This window comes from Panicum virgatum, chromosome 7K, assembly GCF_016808335.1.
Source record: "Panicum virgatum strain AP13 chromosome 7K, P.virgatum_v5, whole genome shotgun sequence".
Lineage (NCBI taxonomy): Eukaryota > Viridiplantae > Streptophyta > Magnoliopsida > Poales > Poaceae > Panicum > Panicum virgatum.
The window spans coordinates 36035282-36058489 of NC_053142.1; the positions used below are offsets into that span (position 1 = coordinate 36035282).

Below are 23208 nucleotides of genomic sequence, written 5' to 3' on the forward strand. Positions count from 1 at the left end.
CTCCCCTATGGTCCCCAAATTTCCATTGAACATTTAAATTTTGATTAAATTTTTCTATAAATTAATATGGTTGGCCCCTCCTAATAATGAAAAAAACAAATTCCTGGCTCCGCCCTTGCATCTAGCACATTTAACACTTTCTGCTTTAATATTGTCTGTCCGGTTCAAGTGGCTCGTGAGTGAGTCCGGAATCATATATATATTCATCTTCCCACTACGAGCGTACTTCGCAATTCAAGGTTAAACCCTTCATGCCTTAATCACTTACCACTATTCACCTCACACCACGCCAAACCACCGCACCCCTTGCACCCTTCCGTCCTAGCTAGCACCCATTTCTGCCCAATGTCACCCTTTTTTGCTACGGTTGCCAATTTGCCATTCCTTATCTACTACCGTCCCTGCTCATGACGAACCAATGGATACACCTAAATATTATGCGAATGAAGCATACTTATTATTGTGCGTTTATAAGGTAGTAGGTAGCTATATGCATAGACATGATGATCTCTAAGGTGGCTAATGCTTAATTAGAGCGCTCCTTCTAGGCTAGATGAATGTTTTTGAACCTGAAAACGGAATGTTCTTAATCCTGGCTCAAAATTTCTAAATCTAACTTGGTCCCCTTGGAAATCCGATAAGTAGCTAGCTTGCTAATCATGGCACATGATAGTCAGATCAATAATGGTGCGTCAATTTATTTGTGTTCCTGAGCTCCAACAAAGCTTTGATACGCACAAGGCTATGTTTCAAAAGGGAGAAAAACCTATCTTTTCGCCTGGAAGAATGGAATGACTCTCTCTCTCTCTCTCTCTCTCTCTCTCTCTCTCTCTCTCTCTCTCTCTCTCTCTCTCTCTCTCTCTCTCTCTCTCTCTCCCCCCAACCATCCAGGCAGTATCACACTTCACTTAGGCCTCCTCCAAAGGGAGGCGACATCGCCTGCTAGAGTTTTGCCGAGCCGGAGAAGAGTGAGAAACACCAAAAACAACTTCGCTAGCGACTAAACTCTCGCTAGCTGGTAGCACCGCTCCCAAGATAAAGGGAACTCATGCAGATACCGAGACCGAGCTCCTCCACACGATGAGAAAGGAAAATGAGTAAATAATTTAATGTAACTAGGTCCCACATGTACTAATGAAAGATAAATTGCTGGATGTATTTTCTCTCGCTGCTCATGTGTACCAGTTCTAGGCTAGTACAGGTGTTTACCTTTGGAGGAGGCCTTAACAACCTCTAGAAACACGCGAATCATTTACGGTAGGTCGAGCCAATGCAAGGTACGTGTATGCGCGTATGTGTACATGGCCTCTATGCAAAAGCAAGGGTTTAACAAGGTATAGACGACACACTCATTGCGCGATGGATCACTCTCACATAATCTATCTATCTATTATATACATATTTGAGTGTTAGTAGAAGCCATCACGTTCGCCGAGAGGACAAAGAAATTCTCACATTAATCTAAAAAATAAAAGGATTTAAACCGTTGGATTTTATGAAGATCTAATGATATAAACTATTTCATAGAGTCCATACTGAATACGATTGATCTAGACTTATTTAAAGAGTCCATATCAAATACGACTAGACAATTAGAAATTTTAAAAGAAGTAAATTTGTATCTCGTATCATTTAGTATGAGAAGCTTATTATGGTATGAGATGCTAAATTAGCAATTTAGAAATTGCAAAGATACAGACTTCAGGTGGGTTCTAATTTACGTAACTTCATTCTTCTACTAGCAATGTGTAATCAACCTTTTTTTTTAGTGTAAACCATATGTAATACATGTCAATAGCATTTGTGTAAATAGATGGATATGGAATTTGGCTACCTATGATTCTCTTTTACAAGCTATAATTTATTTGATTTTATCCTCCAGCTATAAAAAATAATTTTATAAAACAAAGTAAAAGCACATATGCACACATATACTCATGCTTAATTAATTCTATAAATATGCACTTGACACTACTCTATGTGCACCCTCAGAGAGACTAAGCCGATTGATCTTGAGATTAAGAAAAGTTATCTTAGGAGACTTGCTGGGCACACTTAAGATATTATTGCTAATGCCTAGCATAAATCTAAAGAAAATACAAGCATTCATGCTGAGTCAAAAACTCGAACCGAGTGGACAAATTCACCCAACCAACCTAACAAACTAGCAAAGTTCATAAAAAAACTTAACATCATGTATCTTCCTTTTTTTTATCCTTATATCACTGGCCACCTTCAACGCTTTCCCGTTTGCAAGCACAAGGGAAATAACATGACATTATTGGAAGTAGCTAGCAGATTTGTAGATTAAAGATGACAAAAATCCTACTATATCTATGGTCAACGCAAAGTCAAGACTAATGACTAGGCAAAAGGTGACAACGGATTCAGTGCTAGAAGTCACCATGTCCGCGGAGAGGGTCTAAAATTTCTCGAATTAATCTAAAAAGGAGAAAAATGTATGCTATTGGATTTTACGAAGATCTAACGATCTAAACTAACTCATAGAGTCCACATCAAATCTGATTAATAATTAAGAGTCTTTGGTAACAAGCTAAATTTGGATTTTAAAAAATAACAATTAGGACTTGATCAAAGAGTACATGATGAATATGATTAGAATACCTAAATTCGAAATAAAAGAAAAGAAAAATTAGCTCGTGATAAAATAGTAGATATTGAATATGATTAGCTAACGGTATAGACTAATTTAAGAGTCCATACCAAATATAATTAATAAATAGCTACTTTTGAAATTAACATTAAAAAAATTAGGATATGTGACCAAAGAGTCCATACCGAGTATGATTAATAAATAGATAAATTTGGAATTAGAAAAATAAGGAAACTCAAGGGTGAATATCAAATACAATTAATAAATAGATAATTTCAGAACTAAAATGATTAAGAAAAATAGGATATGACCAAGAAGTCTATGCCAAGTATGATTAGTAAATAGATAAATTTGCAATGAACTATTGATATGCATTTAATAAAAAATTAAACATTAGTCAACACTTCATTGTTGCAAAGTATAATTAGATGATTGGGGAAGCATAACATGTAGACACCAGATGTGTCCAGTCGCAACCTCATCTGACAGTGAAAAAAATTGATGAAGATGAGCATTGACTGTATTATGCTACTTTTTTAAGAAAATAAACCTATAACATATATTATAGAAGCCGCGGTCTTATATTAAGGTACCTCAAAGAGGAGCCAATTACATACCCGGTCAAATGGCCAGACACACATGAACACCTCCACTCATCACAGAAGCGCAAACCTGGATGAATCCACAAATAAGCTGCAAAACACTGTCATCACTATCGTGAAGCTCGCCATGAAGGCTACCAGAGGAACCGACATCCAAAGGGGCTCATAATGATGCTTGGGCCAGTGTCGTGAAGCTTGCCAGAGGCTTGAAGAGGAAGAAGATCCCATTGATGAAGACCAACACCTCCGACCCAAGGATGCAGATGAAAACGGTGTCAGCGAGAAGAAAAGCAGAGTCCTTAAATCTAGGGGAAGGCTTCCAACACAACAAATGGTTGAGATCTATGAGAACCTGGAGAGAAAAAGGCTCAAAGTTGCTTCAATAAAAAAAAGCTGCAGGGAAAGAGATGAAGCAAACCGGAATCATAACAAAAATTAGCAAGCAAAGACTGCATAAATTCATTCCCGCGAAGAAGATAAGCAAATCCACAGCACGAGCAAGCAGATCTACAGTGACGGCTAACCAAAATAAAAATTAAAACAAACATATTCAAGTAGAAACCTGGAAGCAAGAGAAAGGAGAGAAGAGGAAGGAGGAGGAACTGGTGGAGCAGAACCATGCGGGACTGAGAAAATAGAGAACGGTGAGGAGATGCGGCCGGGCAGAGCAAAAGGAAGAAGAAGAAGGAGGAGGGATGGGACTTTTATTTGGTTCTGTCCTGCAGCCATCACAATGGAGAAGACGATGAGGACACCATTGGCACCGGAAATGGCCACAACTGTAGGGGAGCGGTGGCACACGGCAACAGAACGCCTGTCCGAATACAACAGATCAACATATACACTAGGAGAAAGGGACCAGCCCACCTCCCTCTTCTCCATCGGCGAGACGTCGGAAGAGAAGAGGAAGGGGCTTGAAGCGATGGGATCTGGGTGAGCTATAGTAGAAAGGGTAGGAAGAGAATATGGACGGGAGAAGCTTTGCGCATGAGGGTTGCGAGTCTGTATTATGCTATTTAGATAGGCATTGCGTAAGACATTACATTAAATGAATGATGGTTTAGTAATGAGAAAAAATTATAATCCTAATATATTCTTTTTGAAAATGCTTATAAATACTTCGATCTATGTGAACTAATCAATTGATCTATGGAAAAATGTTTAGGTTGATTAGATCTTGGAATTAGAAATACTATAAATAGTTGATAAAATAGATGTTCCGATGAGACCTTCGTTGACTACAACAAATAAATACAAATAAGTTTTAAATAATAAGAGAATTTAGAGAAACTATCACTTTAATTGAAAAAATAAAGGAATAAATATCACTGAATTTTATGATGATTTAATGACCTTGATTATTCTATGAGTTATCCTAACCTTGATTTACCTTGATATAACTTCGATGGTCTAAGAATTTATTTGGTCTCAAACAATAAAACAAAATTTATTTTTTTTCAACTTTAAAAAAAATATAAAAGGTTAGTAGAAAAGCTAGATACCCGCGCTATTTGCGCGGGCCACCTTGCTAGTTAAGTATATATAACCCTCTACCTCCGTATCCGTATAGTCCACACGCACATCTTTTTTTTTCATTACACGTCCGGCGCCGCCGTACGTACACCATAGACGTGGTCTCCATCATTATCGACGTATCACTACCCTGCCTCCTCCGGCCCCTTCGGAATTTCGGCCCTTCCTCAAGTGTACCCCTCTGAACGGGTTGTTTTGGGTGGATCGATGATCAATCACGTGACGCGCGGTTCATGTTTACTGCCACCAGTCTACAAAACTGAACGGGACATTATATTGGTATTAGTAGTAGCACTCGCCTCATGACCTGAAAGCGTCACCACAAACTCCGGCACGCACGATATCTAACAAGCAACAAACCCCGCGTGTGCGCGTGGAGCGCGCCCCTCGACCAGCGTCCAGACTCCAGAAGGGAGGACGACGCATGGGCATGGAAGACAAGAGGTAACCAACCAACCACCAGCCTAGTACTAACTCCGCTGTAAAAACAAAAAAAAATATATCTGAAGAGACGATCGAACCCGGCGGTAAAGTTTTAACAGGCAGAGAGGCAGCGGGCTGCGGGCTGCGGGCGGGCGGGCGGGGGGAGTTCGTTTCACTTTCACCTGCGCATGCACGTCCGTACCCCAATTCCCGGGCGCCGTCCCCGACCCCGGCGCCAGCGGAGGCCCGATCTCCCCCCACCGCACCCGCGCGCCTCTCTCTCTCTCTCTCTCTCTCTCTCTCTCTCTCTCTCTCTCTCTCTCCGGGTTCGGGGGGAGATACGATACTACTGGACTGGTAGGCTAGGCCTAGGCCCCACTGAGGTGAGGAGGTGCGTGCGTGAGAGTTGCCAACTGAGCATCCCACCCCACCTCGCCTCCGCTCCTCTCCCCTCTCAGCAGCTTCCTTGTTGCTCCCGGATTCTGGCGGTTACAAAGGGGGGCGCGGAGGAGGAGGAGGAGCCAGCTCTCCAGCCTCCATCTGCTCGCGCTCCACCCCGGCGGCTGCTCCAGCTCCCCGCTCGCGATCGAGGTGAGATCGATCTCTCCCCTCTCCTGCCCCTCCTCCTCCTCTCTCTCTACCTCCCGTCCTGGATACACGAACGCCGTGCCACCACCTGATCGATCATGGCGACCGCCTCCCCGTCCGCCCGGTAGCTGCCGCGCGCGGCTAGGTTTTTGCGGGGAAGAAGAGAGGTTGCGGCGCGCGAGAGGGTCGTCCGGAAGGCTGAATCCGCCGTGTGTAATCTCGCGTTCCGGTTGCTCCTGACGATTTCTGTTCGCTGCCTTCGTTTTTGCGCGTGCGTGTGCGGGTTGATTATTGGTTTCGGCCCTCTTCCCTGCTATCAGCCGCTTCCTCCGATCCTTGGTGGTTTTGTTGTGATCCCGTGGAATACTGATCGTTGCTGTGTGGCAGCTGTGGCGGTTCGTGGCTGTCGTGCGCGTGCTGTTTCTTCTCGATCAGTTTAGTTTACCGCCTGCAAGGAAGCCTTGTTCTTGGGATTTGGGCGAGATTGGTTTCGCTTGCTTTGCCTGCCCTCCTGTCCTATTTAATTTGCCCTCCTCCCTCATCTTTTTCACTCTCATCGGTGACAGAAGATGCTCTAGTACTAGTGCCGCTGCCGCTACTGGGATATATACCTCTCCTCCGAGTTCATGGGGTTTTAGCATGCAGCGCGAGATTTTGATCCCCTTTTCTGTTTCGGTCGCCGCGCGATCGTCGCGCGTGTCGTGCCAGTCCGGTCGTTCCTTTTCAGCTCCGTCCTTTTTGTTTCTCCAGGCGTGGGGTGGGGTTTCTGGATTCAGACCCAGCTGTGTTCATCAGCTCTTCTTCGTTCTACCTTTTCGTCTGAGCGGCTCGCCGCCGCCCCGACGCGGGTTAATTTTCGTTGCCTGCCGGATCTTTTTCCCCCACACCATTCTGGATGATTTCTTTCCCTCTTTGCGCTGGATTTCCAGCTCGTTCATTCCTATCTGCGAGGCCCGGTTACTTTCCAATTATGTTTGGAGGAAAAAAAAATATCTATGCCTCCACGGCTTCCATGTATGCACAGTGCTAGCCACACTGCTAATTAATGAAATGCTTCATTGCTTGCTTTTACTGATCTCCTTCCGTTTGCAATGATCAACTAGTGCTTGAGATGCAGATCCAAAGTCTTTGCTTGCCGTTTTCTCCCCAGGATTTAAAAGCACAATATTTTCTCTCATCAAGTCTAGTAAAACACTACTGCTACTAGTACTTTAGTAGGGTGCTATGCTGCAATGCAAATCGTTCAGTTTCTTCTGTTGTGCAAAAGGATCGTTGCTTTTCTTTCCCCAGTGGTCAGTAGTGCCTGGAGTAGCAGTGCACTTCAGGCTTACTCTTTTGGCAGAAAAGAGGATACAAAGGCTGCAAGATCTCCTGTCAATTCAGTACATGGAATTTTCCCTTTTCTACCACTGCTTGTACTGCATGCTCTCACTCTTGTTTGCTCAACTTCAAGTAGATGAACCTTTGCAGCAGCGCTACCTAGCCACCTATATTACTTTTACTGATTCTCACACCACTGTGCACTGTAGGTTAATTTTGCTCCTTTTTGGTTAGTTTTGTAATTGGAAACATTAATGTTGGACATGTACTGCTTTCTTGTTACATCTTGCCCATTATTTTATGTTACTTTTTGCTAACTTAAAATTGATCTTATGCCTTTACTTCTTTTTTCGGTTCATTCTAGTTTCTATCTGTGCTAGCTCTTTATAAAACAACTCACTTTACTTTATTCTTTTTCCAGGTGAGAAAGGACTAATTCTCATCAGATGCATGGGGGGACTCTTGAGATACAGTCTCTGTTTCGGTTACTAGCTTTTGGCATCAAGGAAGCTGAAGGTTCAATCTGCCCGGCTCGTTGAAACGGATACGGCGGCCACCCAGCTGAAGGCAGCAGCACCATAACTTCTTTCATTCTGATCAGCAGCGACCCCATGAACTCGCGAGCTTACCAGTTCCAGCTCCAGGCTGCCGAGGCGGCGGCAGCGGTGGCGTCTCCAGTCCATGCTGCAGATGACGACGCGCCGGAGCCACCAACCACGAAGGCTCTGTTGCTGGAACTCCAGGCCCAAGGCACGGCTGACGCGCCGCCGGCACCACGCCAAGGCAGCGGTGTTGCTCCGACGGGCGTTGGCAACGCGCAGGCTACCAAGTGCCCCGAGTGCCCCAAGTGGTTCCTGTCAGAGAAGGCCATGTTCGGGCACCTGAGGAAGCACCCGGAGAGGGGCTACAAGGGGGCCACCCCTCCGGGGACTGCCGTGGTCGGAGACAAGAAGCCGAAGAAGCAGGTGGCACGGAAGGAGGCCGACGTGTCGGCGATGAACATGACGGCTGCTGCTGCGACGGCCGGAGAGAAGAATCCGTGGGGGGAGGCCGCCAAGCTCTCGGCCAAGTGGCCGGTCACGGCGAAGCGCGGGCGCGCGGCGGCCGCGCCAAGTGGCCAGCGCGCGCTCGAGGCCGGGATGCAGGCGAGTAGCTGCTGCGAGGACGAGGAGGCTGCGATGATCCTCTTGGAGATGGCCTCCTCCAGCCGCTCGACGACGTCCGAAACCCAGCAGGGGTCTGCACACCAGGTGGCGCACGCCCCGGACGCCGTCTCTGGACACCAGATGCTGGATGCCGAGCAGCCAATGCTTCTTGATCATGTCTCCGGGAACCAGGCGCCGCCGGAGCCCGAGCAGATCGTTCAGCCGGAGGTTGTCTTCGAGCTCAGCGCGGAGTCGCAGACGCCGGCGGTCAAGGAGCTCACGAACCTGGAGATTACCACAGAAGCTGTCCTGATCGTGGTCCCTGCGAGCAAGTCCATCGCCCCCAGCCCCGGCTCCAAGAAGGCCAAGAAGCAGAGCCGGACCGCCGTCCTGGATCTCGAGCAGACGGCAGCATCTCCTGCACCACCGCCAGAAGGCGCCGACGGCAAGCCGGCGGCGAGGCGCATACCGTCGCCGGCGTCGGACAAGAAGCACGAGTGCCCGACCTGCGGCAAGTCGTTCCCCACCTACCAAGCCCTAGGCGGCCACATGTCCAGCCACGTCAAGGGCAAGACCGGAGCACGGCACGACGACCTCGCCGCGGCCCAGGCCATGCACAACATCCTGGCCCACCGCAACCAGAGCGCCGTCAGCGTCGTCGTCGCCGGCGCTAGCATTGGCGCGGCAGCGGCTTTGGACCAGGACCTCCGCCTCCAGGAGGACGTTCAGCCGCCGCCGGCCCCGACGGTGGCGCCGAGCGCGGCGCCGCACGTGTGCACCGAGTGCCACATGACGTTCCCCTCCGGCCAGGCGCTCGGCGGCCACAAGCGGAAGCACTGGTTCCCGGAGAAGCATCAGGCCAAAGCCGCCGCGCCGGCCGAGCCAGCAGCGCCAGCGCCAGCGCCGGCGGCGTGGGCCTTCGACCTGAACGAGGTGCCCGAGGAGGGTGAAGGGGAGAGCGATCAGCCCTAGCTAGTAGCTACCCTTGGCCTTGGGGAGTTGGAGCATGGATCCCTGCTTTAGAATCCTCCGTGCTGCTGAAGGACGACGTAGCGTCGATTTTGAAGGGGTATCACAGAGAAGCATCGTCACTGAATTTTGTCCCACTGTGTACCCTGTCAGTCAAGAGTTTAGTGTGTGTTCCATCGCCATTTCTTCATGGTATTGCTTTGTAACACATGAAGTCGCATCGAGTGACTACGTAGCGGGTAAAATGTCTTGAATTATTCTCATACCAGCTAGTAAAGTAGTAAGTCTGGACAATACGGTCCCCGGTTGGGACAACTGTACAATATGGGGTGAGGAATACTGAGATCAAACCACAGTTGATTTTCCTTACCAATTTGCAGTGGACACGTTTCTGTTTTCATCTTTGACAGGAAGGCTGTCTGAAACTACTTACCAGTTCTTCTGGAGCATATTAACTGTCTTTCTTTCTTTCTTCCACATGTCATATATATGGCTCCGCCTGGCCTGCTACAATAATACTGCTCATGATCCCCCCCCCCCTCCATACTCTAGGACTACTACTTTAGAAATCAGGGTTATTTGCTCCTTTTTCCAACAAAAACATGTGACTGCTAAAGCACAGCTGAAAGCAAGACTATTTGACCTGTTACAAGGATGCAATGTTGCAATGTATGTATCACTGTCACGTACAGTCCTACTACTTACGGTGTCCGGACGGATAACCGATGGCTGGTGTCACAATCAGCAACACCGTAACGCCCTTTCCAACAGTAAAGCTGGCTAGCTGAGCACGCAGAGCAGCTAGAAGCTAGGCAAAGAACACGCGGAAACATTGGCAACAATACCCTGTTAGCACCAGACTTTTACATTGCATCTAGTGGTTAACGGTGCGTCGTCCGTTAACCAACCCACAAGGCCACAAGCTGGCCTGCTCCTACCACTAGATGGATAATGGGCCGTGCCTAACGGGCGGCCCGAGACACAGCCCACCAAAGCACAGCCCAAGTACGACACGGCTCGGTCCAGGTCTCGTGCCGTGCTTGGACTGATGTCTCGGCCCGTCCGACGGCACAGGCACGCAGCACAAGTAAAAGGAATTCGCAAGCTCGGTCCTGGCTACTTGCAACCGAGTATAGTAAAGCTAAAGAGAAACTGAAGCAGACACTATATTTCACTATTTCAGTAGCTGCAAACCGTCAGTCATCCAACTAGTCAATCACCCAATTTATGCACAGACCTACTATCTTACAGAACACGCGTAATTTCTGACGTACTACATTATGATCAGAACCTGCACTTCAGTGTACCGAACACCTACACACCATCTACCGACTACCGTCAGGGGTAAGACGTTAGAACATCGCAACCCACGATCACACAGGTTCACAGACCGGAAGAGAAGGGCACCACCACCTCGTCGAACCCGAAATCATGTCGGCACGACCTCGTCGAACGGGAGGGGCACCCTGGCGAAGAACACCTTGAGGGAGAGGCACAGCATCACCAGCTGGACGAGCCCGAAGAGGGACACCTTGAAGGTGCGGCTCTGCACCCTCAGGGCCTCCGTCGCCCGGTGGAGCTCCTTCTCCCGGACCTCCAGCCTGTCCACCTGCTCCTTCAGCGTCACGATCCGGCCCTCCGTCTCCCGCAGCCTGAGCAGCATCATTGCACCGCCGCCATCACCGGCGGGCGACGCCCCGTGCTCCTCCAGGGCGGCGCGGTCCTCTGCACGGACCTGCCAGCTCTGCCTCGCCCTCAGCATCACCAGGCACTGGACCTCGGCCTCCAGTTTCTCCAGCAGGTGGCGCTCGAGCTCCGCCACCAGCTGGTCGACGCTAGCGGCGGCCTCCTCCTCCGCCGGCGCTGGGCTGTCTGCGGTGCTGATGAGTATCTGAAGCTTGGATAGCCTCAGGTCTTTCTCTCGGATGGTGTTGGATGCTTCTTTCAGTTTCTGCTCAAGGCGCTCCATCTTCTCATTCAGTTCCAACATGTCGACCTGTGCGTGTGGCAAAACGATCACATCCTGGTCTTTGTTTCCGGAAGTCGATTCCTCCGCCTCAAGTTCCTTGCCAAGTTCTGACAATTTGTGTATCTCTAAAACAGCACAGACAGAAGAGAAAAAAAAAGGTGAGGTGGCAAACACAAACATAAACTTTAGCTCAAAGACTAAACAATTTAGAAGATGCAGCAGCCGAGTGATACATTTTTTTTTTCTCACACCGAATCAAGTGATACATATCAAAAGAATAATTCCCTAAGAACTGGAATGACACTACATTGTTATAACATAGAACTGAAAGAGCTAAATTCTCCATCAGAATCCAACTAACCAAAAAACATTCCAGAAGTGGATACATAGTGCTGAACAAGACACGATAGCATTATAAAAGGGGAGATTTGACCAAAACTATATGTTTTATCCTTACATTAGCTGATGCGCGACCTAAGGTAGCACTCACAGACTAGATAAAAGGCAACATAATTTTATCACTTCCTAAAAAGAAAGACGTTGTGGGACAATTTATAGCAGGCAGCAAAGCTTTAGCAAAACATTAATCTTTTCAAGTTCCCAACAACATAGTAGACCAGTATTCCTTAAACAAAAAATTTAGTAGATCAGTACACAAGCAAATTTAAAATGTCGTGCATGAGAAACATGAATATAGAGAAGAATTTTGATTTTACCACTCTCAAGGACTTGCTGCGTCGTATGAAGTGAAGAAACTGATTCCGCAAGAGGATCACCATCTTTACCTTGATTCACCCAGCTCCATTCATTTTCATCAGTTTGCTCCTCACTTATTACCATTTCCTCACCAATGTCACTGTCTCTTCTGTATGCAGACTGAACCTCCTCACTTTGCCGGTCCTCGCTTCTATCCCCATCATAGTTCATCAACATTGTTCTATGCCTGTATCTGTAGTTGCTGAAAGCATCACCTGCATCAGATGCTATCAAGTAAGATTCAACAAAGGAAGCATGTCTCCTGTCCCTAATTGCTCTTCGATGTGCCTTGCGCCCTTTTACTGCTACACCGAAATCCTTCACCCTAACCCTTTTCCTATTACAATCCCCATCATAGTTCATCAACAGCCTGTAGCTGCTGAAAGCATCAACTGCATCGGATGCTACCAAGCAAGATTCGGCAAGGGAAGCATGTCCCTTGCCCCCACTAGCTATTCGGTGCGTCTTGCGCCTTTTTCCTGCAACACCAAAATCCTTCACTCTAACCCTTTCCCTATTAAAATCCCCAATCATCTTCGGACGACCTATTATGCCTAGCAAATAGCTCGTCGCTAGCACCAAAAAGTCGATGTTAAGCTTCAGTGGGTTGTCGCGTGATTGCCTCCTCACTCTTCTCCACCTCCTTAATGTAGAGCATTTCCTCGGCGACGCTTGAACAAAACAATGATCTTGCCATGCCAGCCATGGTAGAGCTAATTTGGGCACTCGTGACTTCTCATCGAAAGGCAACTCCGGAAGCAGCCGGATTATAATCTCCCTCCCAGCGCCACGACCAAGGCTGGCTGTTTTGATGTCCATAAAGCGAAGTTCAGCTAACTTCTCCTGCCTATGGACTATTTCATCACCAAGTTTAGTTACCTCGCCCCAATTCATCTCAACAGGAGAAGAACCAAGAGGTGGCTCTAGACACAACTGGCCTAAATCCTTTGCGGTAGTTACAGACTCCAATACAACCATCCTAATTTCACGACCCTACCCTACCCCAACAGAACAAAGAGGCACGATTCGGAAACAAACCGCTTGGCTCTATGTTTGCTCTAACCCAAACGCAGGGAATTTATAGGTCCCCCCCGGCCCTCCCATCCTCGCTGCGTCCGATTCACCCTCTATAACAAACATTCCTAAGCAGCCCGCCAAGCGGAACTCCAAGAAACTGCACTACAACGCCGCATACCTCGGCTGCAACGAACCGAAAAATTTCATGGAAATTTCCGGAACAAATTGGGCCAACCTAGAGCGGGGGAGGGAGGAATCACGCACCTGTCGCGAGGAAAGTTCCTGGAACCGCGACGACGGTGGCGGGTGATGACGGGAAACAACAACGACAGCCGGGGGCCGCCGCCGCCGCCTGCCGCGCGGGTATTTATGTGACCCGCGGGGAATTTCCGTGCGGCGGCGGAGAAACTGCGCGCCACGGAAGAGGGGGCGGGGAGGTTGAGGAAAGCACGAAACGATGCCGAGGAAGGAAAGGATGTCCGCCAAGGAAGAACACCACCACCCGGGTGGATTAATTTGTCAACCAACGCCATGGACGACGCCCCCCGGGCCGGGGGGGATTCGGTCCCAGAGGGATATGTGTCGCCGAGAGAGGCCGGGCCGTGAGCCGTGCGGTGCCTTTTCCCTTTGGCCCATGCTTCGTTGCTTGCAACAGTATTCACGACCTCCTGCAAAGGCAAAATAGCCAAAATCATTCGTGAAGTATCAGGCTTGGCTCAATTTGGTTAACTATAAAAATATCCAATTTAATTTCTGAATATTCTAATCGGCCCAACTTCGTCCTGAAATCATTGTGGCATATGCTCCTCCTATCATTGTCCAGTCAGTTTTGGGGTGCGAAATATACTTTTTACCCTCCATCCATAGAGCAAATTTAACAGATTTAACACGAGCAGCTTCCAGCCCACATCGAGCGGACCGCTCCCTTTGGCTGGGGAGGGAGCGGTCAGCTCGATGTGGGCTAAAAGCTGCCTGTGTTACACCTGCTCTATGGATGGATGGTAAAAAGAACATATTCCACACCCCAAGCTGACTGAGTGATGGTTGGAGTAGCGTACGTCGAGTGCCATGTCACATTTAAGGGCGAAGTTGGACCGGTTAAGATAGTTCAATGACTAAATTGAAAGTTTTCATAGTAAATTGAGCCGAGTTCCATAGTTTAGGGATAATTCGGCTATTTTGCGTTTTAGAAAGTCGGGATTCTCCTCGTGCAACTTGGTTTTCGAGAGAGAAAAGAGGAACCCACAGCCAAACATAAAGAACACACACACATGAAGAATATTCAAAAGCAGCACTGCCGGTGGCACCATAAAAAGAAAGGAAGGGGCGAGTGATCAGTGATCATACTGACGGAGTACGTTCTATTATGTGCAGGAAGATTCCTCTTTGTGGGCCTTTATGTGGGGGTTGTGTGTCAGTGTCACAGAACAACCCACGAAAGGGGGAGCAAGAGCATCCTGCTGTTTTACACGTGTAACCAGGCGCCAGTGCTGCATGTTCTATCTTCCAGAAAAGAAAAAAAGTTAAAGAGGAACAAGAAGAGTGGTACACGTCCACATATATATATTTGCTTTGAATCGTGTGACCTGAACTTTACAGATAGCCGAATCCCCTGCTTGTTTTTGCTGAGGATTATTGGATTGCGTTTGTCCGGTAACATAGGTTCCAACTGACGGCATGTTTCGCCGTCGGACGGGTCACTGCTACTACTCACCGGCCAGCAGCCGCTCCCAAATGGCACTCGAGGTAAAGTCGGGGACCATCCGTCCCGTCCCGTCCCGTCCCGGCGGAACGGAAAACCAAGGCAGCCAGCCACGGGGCAGCGACGTGTTTGTTTGTTGCAGCCGCCTCGCCGGCTCGCTCAACCGGCCGCCGGCGGCCTCCGATTGGGGGCGCGCAGCGGACACAGGCCACCCAGTGGCGCCGGACCGGCACAGGGCGATGCCGCTGCCGGAGGATGAGGAGCAGGCAGCGGCGGGGAGGAAGGCTGCCACTGCCACGGTCGTTCCCCACGCCGCCGCGGCCGTCACTTTACTACAGTACAGTTGCTTGCTTTGCTACCACCGCTGCTCGCTCTGCTCTGTCGCTTTCTTCCTAGCTAGTAGCTACTACTGCCCATTACCTGGCCATCTTCTTTTCTTTATTTACAATTCTATACTAACCACTTCCGGTGAAAAAGAAATGAAGGTTTAGAGGTAGCATCCGAGCTTCATCACCTGGGTCGGGCGGCACACACCCTCTGAAACCCGAGCGCACTACCAACATCCGATCCGCGTATGCAGCCTGGTAGCAGCGGTCGATTATGCCACCCTCTAAAGTACTCCCTCCTTCCCCGTTTATAAGGCATGGTGGAACATGACACGGTCTTCTAAACAACATTTTGACCATTTATTTATCATATATTATATCACTTTTGATTATAAATTTATAATCATTGTAAAATATATTTGATTATGAATCCAATCATATGAAATTTGCATTATAAAAATAAAATTTTAATAGTCAAATTATTGGTCAAAGATGACAAGGTTTGAATCTTGATATACGTGTATGCCTTATAAACAGGGAAGGAGGGAGTATCAACTATTGCGGATGGTCGACGAGGTGGTTACGCCGACATTTGTGACCTCGTATAATAATTGTATAAAGGCAGCCAGGAAGCGCCGGCCGGTCTCTCCCCACTTGAGAAAGAGGAAATCCGTGGCTATCGTGGCGTCAGGCAAGGTGGGTGATCGCGCCTTAACATTATGCCTCCCTATTTTTACTATTTGATAACCAGAAGGTGGGGGGTCTACTGCTTAAAAAGAAAAGAAAAGAAAAGAAAAACACTTCACCACCGGACAGAACAATGGAGCCGTGTCTCCAGACGGAGCTACAGAGAGCTGTTTGTGCTGCTCCACGCGATCCCGCATGCGCAGAGATAGCGCCGAGCAGACAAATAAGCACACCCTACCTTTGCATTACTGAATCTGCAGGCCATTTCATGATTCCGATATATATGTAAAAACTTCCAAAGGAATCAAAACCTGCATAACCTAAAGGAACAGGATCTATCAATGCTTGTTCGGCGCTGATGAACATGAAGGGCATCACATAGCAGATCAGTAACAGCCAGACTCAGCGAAAGGAAGCGCCTTTCCAGAGTATGCAGCCACTCTGTTGGGCTTATGTTCTCTACTAGTATCACATGTGGTTGCTTGCTCCTAAGACGATCTTAATAAAAAAAAAATGTCGTTGCCAGTGTTCAGGTTCCACAGACAATGCTATCTGAGGATGCTACCGGACACAATGCATGATGAAACGATACATGACCCAAGGTTTTCACCGTTGTGGTTACTCTGAAACTCTAACAGTGTTTCGAAGAGCAATCCCCTGTGATCTTTTTCCGCGTAACTTGCTAGCCTCACGAAGGATATGCAAAGCTCTAAAATTGGCTTACAGATGTCTGTTCATCAGGAAAATCTTTGCAACAAACCTACAGAAAATACTCCTGTTGACGCAGTGCAATATCACTATTTTAGGCTCGCATCAACTATGAACACTCGTAATAAGCTGATGGCAAACCATTCACGGAACAGAGTGAAAAGAAAAGAACACCGAAGATAGAAAAAAAAATGCTACTGGGAATGTAAGGTGTTACTTTCTTCGATAAATACTGAGATATATTCCTTTTGGGAACTATTGGAATTGCATACTATAATTTACTGCCACTTTGCAGGATGTAATTAAAATACTTTTGATGGCAAACATGTTTACCTTTAAGGTGAAAAGGAAAACTAAAGAAGCAACCTATGTGAAAATCCTCATGAAAGTCAGACATCTCATGCAGGTTCACTAATCTCAGTATTTTAGACCCATCACGAAACTCTCATTTCCCCCCACTTTGACAGTGATGACCGGCAAGCTAAATGGAGTTCTCCTGGTCATTTGAGTTACTGAAACTATCACCGCAAGTTCTGTGGATAGTACACCGGCGGGTTCATGTAACCAGTCGGAGACTGGATGAAGAATGGATTTGGCATATAAGGATTGGCTACTTCTGTTTGGCTTCCTTGACTTGATGAGCCAACACCAACCATTGGGCCTACGTTTGGGTATACAGGCATGGATCCAACAGCCCTATCCCTTGGCAAAATTGGGCTTTGTGATGGAAGGCAGTAAAATGGCCGGGGTGGCATAGAGTTTAGTACTGACATCGTTGTTGGTGACGGGGCAGGGGGGAGAAGCATGCTAACTTGTGGCTCAGTTCTGCGTTCAGGAGAATCATCGATCACAATCACTTCTTTCATCATGTAAGTTGGATGGTGCATGACTGGCACAATGTTTCTGTAGGCCTTCTGCTGAGCATGATTGTCAGATCGCATCACAGAACCACCATGCAATGGAGGACCAACAAAGCTGCCAGCCTGAACAATTGGCAAAGGAAATTGGTGACTTGCTGTGGTTGGAGGTGTGCTGATAAATGCTGAATTACTGAGATGTTGGTAGTTTGGAGGCACAAAACCAACAGGCGCCACATAATTCCCTCTCAAGACATAGTCTGAACTTGGTGGTTGAGGATGCACATTCTCTTCGTTGTTCATCACCATCAAATTCTTACCCATCAGTCTCAAGATAGGATTTGATGGTGAAGGAAGCTGATTTTGTAACGAGGAGCCTATACAATCTGTTGTGTACGATGGGAGGCTCATTGCAGATTCAGCTGAAACCTTAGCCACTAAAGGATGATCATGTGTATCTGAGCAAGGGTTGGGCTTTGTGGTGGTTCTTTGGTATGTGCTGAAAGACGATGATGCCCTCAAACCAATGTGCAACTGTGGAACCTGCTTTCCAGCAAAATTCAACATTGGTGGTCTGACTACTGCACTTTGATGAGACTCTCTGGAAATATTCTCCCGACAAGAACAGCAGCAAGGCTTCTCATTGGGCAGTTGTTCACCTTCTCTTGCCAAAAGTATAGATTTGGTTTCTTGATTTAAGCACCCAATGGTTCGCTCTTCAACAGTTCTACCAGTAGAAGAACCTGGTTCCAATTCGTTAATCCTTGAATCCTTCAAAGCAGCTGGAGGAGACATAGTTGATGCAGTAGAAATAGGAGAGTCCAGCGAGTCCCGTCCGAGTGGCAAACCATGCTCTTGGCTGGAATCTTCTCCATTTGACGTTATTGATGAGCTATCCTGAGGAGCTCCAGGACCCATGTCTCTGTTATTAGTCAAGCAAGCACTCGATTCCTTTGTTGAAGCCGGATCTATCTGCCATTCCTCCGTCTCATTATTGATAGCACTGTCGGATTCATGGCCATGATGTGCTAATTGCTCACTGGAGCTTGGATCCTCCACAGCTACACTATAGCCTTCAACCAAAACATTGCCTGCTGCTCTGTTGTTTTCAGGACTCAGAGAACCATCACTTATTTGACAGTCAGCAGGATTACTTCTGGATACTGAATCATATGGCAGATCAGTTTCAGGTTCTTCATGCTCATAATACATTTGTGTACCCTCTGTTTCTTGTGTCACTTCATATTGATCATCCTGCAGTCCCACTTCTGGCATGTCACTTCCAAAAGAACAGTCATTATCCGCTGTATCCTCCTCTCTGTGCTTCACAAACTTCTTAGGGCCTTCGTTATTAGAAATCCTAAACTTCTTATTTACATGTCGGGTATCAGGTTCATTGTCTTGGCCAAAATCATGAACGGTAGAAGGTGAAAATGTGCGCTTGCCAGTCCTCAACAGAGATCGGTGCTTCTGGATCTTCTTAGATGTAGGCACTAACCTGTTTGGTCCATTGCTTGGCCCTGCAGTGGAGAAAGAAAGACTCCTAGCTTCAGATCTTTTAGCTGAGGTGGGATTCCTCACTATATCGTAATTATCTAGCTTATTAGCTTCTCTCCTTCCAATCTCCTTAATTTTCCTCTTTGCAAGAGCTGCAGCTGATCTAGGTACTTTTGGCATAATACCACTCTGCAGAGGGGTCTTTGATAACCATGTAGGAATCGATCTGAGCAATCTTGCATTACTCTGCTCAACACCAATGGCTTCTGAGGTAGTGACCATGTCTTCTGGTAACTCGGAAGAAAACACCCCAGCAGGACTTTCTGTAATTTGGGAATGACTGAATTTCTGTGCTCCAGATGTCACTTTATCACTGAACTTTCTGGTAGAATTCTTGGCACTATCTGAGCGTTTGGAGCGTGCCCACTGCCGCATAGTCCCAGAATCACAATTGCTGGTGCTTTCAGAAGGATTCCGCACATGTCGCTCCTCCTCCGAGGTTTCCTCATTGATATCATCATGTGGGTATGCTGGAACCTACATATCTCACAGCAATAAATCAAAGGTGCAAAAAAGAATTTAAAAACAATTAAATAAGACCGACTGCACAGCAAACTATTATCATATGCAATTGAGGAACATTTTACACCTAACATAACAAGAGATATATTCACATCCACCCAAAAACACGGCATGTTTAAACTAATATCAAGCGTAAATTAACTCAAGCAGAATGACACAGTTAAAAAAGTTAAATTTTAAAGGCTGTTGCCTCTAGGACCTGAAAGTATTTTCAGTAAAATGATGCGGCAACTGTTAACATCTATGAAACACATGACTTGGTAACAATTAAAAAATGGGTTCCATAGTTAAGAACCTGGTTGCCTATACCCTTGCTACTCCATCTGGGATTAAACAGCGACATCCAACTCTAACATCTGTTCTTACAAATCTTTTATGACACGGGGAGTTATAACGAGACATAATAGGTAGCAAGTTTATAGAAGATAAAGCTGCATAAGTCCACACGTTATGAACTGCAGCCTAAGAGGCCTGAAAATAGGAGTATGCACTCCATGGAATAATGGTGCATGACTACATTAACCAGTCAATAAACACAGTAAGAGTAAGGGTGAAACACAAACTGTAGCGCAAGTTAAAAGACACTACCTGGGACTTCAAATGGCTTGTTTTGTTGTACTTCTCTCTATGTATCTTGAGATTCTTATTCTTCAACATTTTTGACTTCTGTATCTTTTTGCTCATGAGTATACCTTTTCCAGTCTCATGCTTTGCAACTTTCCTTGGACCAAGATCATCCCTCAACACCAAAGGTGCATCACTACACTTGGACAGAATTCTAATTTTTATGCCGTTAGAATCAACATAGACATCTCCTTCTCTTTCATCAACTCGTCGGTCAGACGGTGCCACTTCTGGGCTTCGGTTCTCAGTGCAAACCTCTTTGCTCACTGCCAACTCAACTGCCCAATTAGTGCCATTCCTCCGATCAAGGTCCTCAAGGGTGCATGGAAGGGAAGTCTCGTATATGTCCTCTATCAATCGCTTCTTTCTTGGCCTCACTTTAGGTTTCACAAAGACTGTTTCAACGTGCTCAGTATTGGACTCAGCAGAAAGACATCGATCTATGTGGGCATTCAGTGTGGTGTTTGAAGTAGAAGCAAACACTCTGCAAACAGGACAAGTCTTTGAAGCCATCGGATCTGAAACTGAGCTAGAGTTAGATGCTATGTCCTCTGTGCGCCGAATCTCTGTCGGGGTGCCTAACTTGACTACAAACTTGCCCTTCTTTTCAGATGGATCACACGACGAGTCAAGATTTCTCGACGGCCACGAGGGCACGGCAACCTCAGTTTGTCGACTTGCTTTAGTACAGCTATTATCTTGCAGATCTATTGGTAAAGCCTCATCAGTATGGTCTGATTCATTTGTACTTCCCACTTGGTCTATGCCAGATTTCCCATCCTCCGGTGATGTATATGGTGAAGGTCCAAGTGACTCATCTGCTGGTTGGCATGACTGGAAGTTGATATCACTTGTACCCTCGTTTGACGAACCAGCATCTCTAGTCTTCACCAGACCAGCACTAGCGATGGCTTCTGAACACGCAGCAGATTGCACAACATCTGTGAAAGTATTTAACGGCTGTGACCGGATCAAATCAGGTGGCTCAAATGGAGGCAGTGGATCCTTCACACCTCGCTTCAGGCAAAGCTGCAATGAGTTTGGATGGAAAGGCCAGCTTCTCTTGACGCTTTTGCTCCTCGAAGCAAAAACATAATCTCTGAAAATAGAGTCAGAAACATGGACCCATTAGCATATGCTAATACATAACTAGACGACGAGCACTCCATGTATAGTGTTGCCAAATTGTATAAGATTCAAACCATCCGCAAATGTTGAAAAGAAGAGAGAAAACAACATCAACATGGTCCTACTGAACATGCTGTCATATCAAAGCTGAAATCTCCAAAAATATGTCGCCTGCCTGTTTATCGCAGAACCACCAAGTATGGAAAAGGAAAACAATAGTAGGCAGTGGACAAAGATTCATCAAAGGAGCATCCTTTTATTTTCAGATTCTGGGGGTGAAAAAAAGGCCCACTTTTTATATTAATCAACAGGAAATTAAAGTAATTAAACAGCCCTGGACTATAACACGGATTAACCCTGAAAGCAACCATTCATACCCAATCCGACCCCTCAAACCAAGCAGCCAATAATTAATCGACGCATCAGAGAGACAGAGATCCAGAAGTTAAACACCGAAAATAATCCATCTCCCAAGGTACTGAATCAAAGATATACATGCATCTCTTTTTCACCTTATGGAGAACTTGGGATACGGTTGGACCAGATCTCTAGGATCCTGGCACGCCGGCTCCTCTGCCGCGGACGTCGCCGGATCAGCGCTCACACCCGGGCCACCAGACTTGGAGGAACATGAGGGGCCTGAAGGGTGCTCACTGGATAACATCTGACGAACGCCTTCGGTACTCCCCCCAGATCTGCTGCTGCTACAGTCGGCACCAAGAACCCAAGAGCTGTGAAGCAATTGGGCCTGCTCTTATCCTCGCACTTCAGCATACCAAGTTGGTAAGTTCAACAGGTGGAGAGCAAGAAACTTTGCTTCCTTGGCCGCCCACTACCTCATCAGGCACCTGCAAAGAGAAACCAAGCCCCCATGTTATTTCATGTCCACACATCAAACAGGCTGTTCTTGGGGAATCTAACAGCATGATTTTATGTAGATAGATGCTGCATGAGAGATACGGATGGGAGGATGAAGAGAAGAGGCGCGGAGGAAGCTGATCTCAGATTAGCACGAAGCACATGAAATATCATCCGACGGCAGCAAGTGGAGGCTGGTCTAGGAGCAGATTAAGGAGAAGCCAACGCGGATCATGCAGCTCTCGCAAAGGATTCGCACAAAGGGAGCAGCAGTGCACGAGACATGAACAGTCACCAAGCACGGGAGGGTAGCTTGTATGGTAGTGCTTTCTTGATGGGGAAATAAATAGCAAAAGAAGAAAAAGAGGAAAGGGAGCTTATCAACGAGCAATACAGAGAGAAATCAAGAAAAGGAAGGATTTTTCTCCTCCTTAATCACTGGCCTAATATGGATTTCTGTGGCTTGGAGCGGGACGAGCCATGGGTAGCACAGGAGCTCTAGCACGGGAGTACGGGACCTAATCCGCGCCAAATCTAGAGAAAGCAGATGCAGGGATCGAGAATCTGCGGGTTGCCACGAACAGCACGCGCATCAAGCGAGGAAAGAAAAACAGACATCGGAGATCTAGAGCTCACAATCAGCGAGAGAAATACGAGAAATCCCAACTCCAAAAGAGAGATCCAGTCCGCAGATGCCAGTCTTCCGGCGGCGAGAGTACAAGAAGGGGGGAGCGACGCGCAAGAACCAGGGAAAAGACCGCGGATTCGGGTACACGAAGCCAAAAACAACCTAGGAAATCACGCAGCAAGAACTCGGAAGAACACCGTACCACCACCAGAGAGTTCTCCGCTCTCCCCTTTCTTCACACCCGTTCCCCCGGCCGCGCGCGTGAGGGAGCGAGCATCCCGCCGGCAGATCTACGCCGCGAGCAGACGAGGAGGATGGTGAGGAGCTCCGAGCTCTATGGTGGTGGGAGGCTCGATTTCTGGCTGGGGACTGGGAGCGGAGCAGATGGGGAGGGAGGGAGGGGGGAGGAGGAGGGGAGAGGGGAGGAAAAGGGGAAGAAATGGGCTGCTGATTTTGTTGGCTTGCTATCTATCCCACCACCACTTTCTCTCTCCTCGCCCCGCACAGCAATCCCCCCGAGAGATGAGATAGGGGTGAGGAAGAAATCGCTGGGAAAAAAAAATAAAGGAGAGAGAAGGAAACACCAACCACTCACACATCAAAGGCATCTGGTTCTCCACCGAGCCAAAGGCTGTACCATTAACAGCAGCAGCGCGAGAGAGACGAGGAGAGAGA

General features: G+C 47.3%; 3 protein-coding genes across 4 annotated transcripts; 1 reads left to right on the forward strand and 2 right to left on the reverse strand.

Moving 5' to 3' along the window:
• The first annotated feature begins 7691 nt into the window (after nt 1-7691).
• Nucleotides 7692-9617, forward strand: LOC120640185 (zinc finger protein 48-like). The gene is made up of 2 exons (XM_039916049.1): nt 7692-9064; nt 9605-9617. Exons 1-2 carry the CDS (start codon nt 7692-7694, stop codon nt 9615-9617), a joined length of 1386 nt encoding a protein of 461 aa, XP_039771983.1.
• A 719-nt stretch (nt 9618-10336) lies between these two features.
• Nucleotides 10337-13464, reverse strand: LOC120641211. Its single transcript, XM_039917231.1, has 3 exons — nt 13201-13464; nt 11880-12134; nt 10337-11288 (listed from the first exon to the last, which is right to left on the reverse strand). Exons 2-3 carry the CDS (start codon nt 12094-12096, stop codon nt 10624-10626), a joined length of 882 nt encoding a protein of 293 aa, XP_039773165.1. The 5' UTR covers nt 12097-12134; nt 13201-13464; the 3' UTR covers nt 10337-10623.
• Nucleotides 13465-16557: 3093 nt separating this feature from the next.
• Nucleotides 16558-23139, reverse strand: LOC120641212. Of its 2 annotated transcripts, none has more exons than XM_039917233.1 (4): nt 23122-23139; nt 21560-21895; nt 19884-21018; nt 16558-19250 (listed from the first exon to the last, which is right to left on the reverse strand). In XM_039917233.1, the coding sequence occupies exons 2-4, from the start codon at nt 21709-21711 to the stop codon at nt 16881-16883; spliced, it is 3657 nt and encodes a 1218-aa protein (XP_039773167.1). In that variant the 5' UTR covers nt 21712-21895; nt 23122-23139; the 3' UTR covers nt 16558-16880. The 2 variants fall into 2 exon arrangements, with proteins under 2 accessions (XP_039773167.1, XP_039773166.1); XM_039917232.1 differs by having other exon boundaries at nt 22736-23138.
• Between the last annotated feature and the right edge of the window lie 69 nt (nt 23140-23208).

Excerpts from the sequence above, each read along its gene's own strand:
- LOC120640185 (XM_039916049.1), top strand. The coding sequence starts at position 7,692 with ATGAACTCGCGAGCTTACCAGTTCCAGCTCCAGGCTGCCGAGGCGGCG.
- LOC120641211 (XM_039917231.1), bottom strand. The coding sequence starts at position 12,096 with ATGTTGATGAACTATGATGGGGATAGAAGCGAGGACCGGCAAAGTGAG. Across the intron at positions 11,289-11,879 it reads GCAGCAAGTCCTTGAGAGTG|AGATACACAAATTGTCAGAA; the intron begins GTAAAATCAAAA and ends GTGCTGTTTTAG.
- LOC120641212 (XM_039917233.1), bottom strand. The coding sequence starts at position 21,711 with ATGTTATCCAGTGAGCACCCTTCAGGCCCCTCATGTTCCTCCAAGTCT. Across the intron at positions 21,019-21,559 it reads TATCCCAAGTTCTCCATAAG|AGATTATGTTTTTGCTTCGA; the intron begins GTGAAAAAGAGA and ends CTCTATTTTCAG. Across the intron at positions 19,251-19,883 it reads CAAGCCATTTGAAGTCCCAG|GTTCCAGCATACCCACATGA; the intron begins GTAGTGTCTTTT and ends TGAGATATGTAG.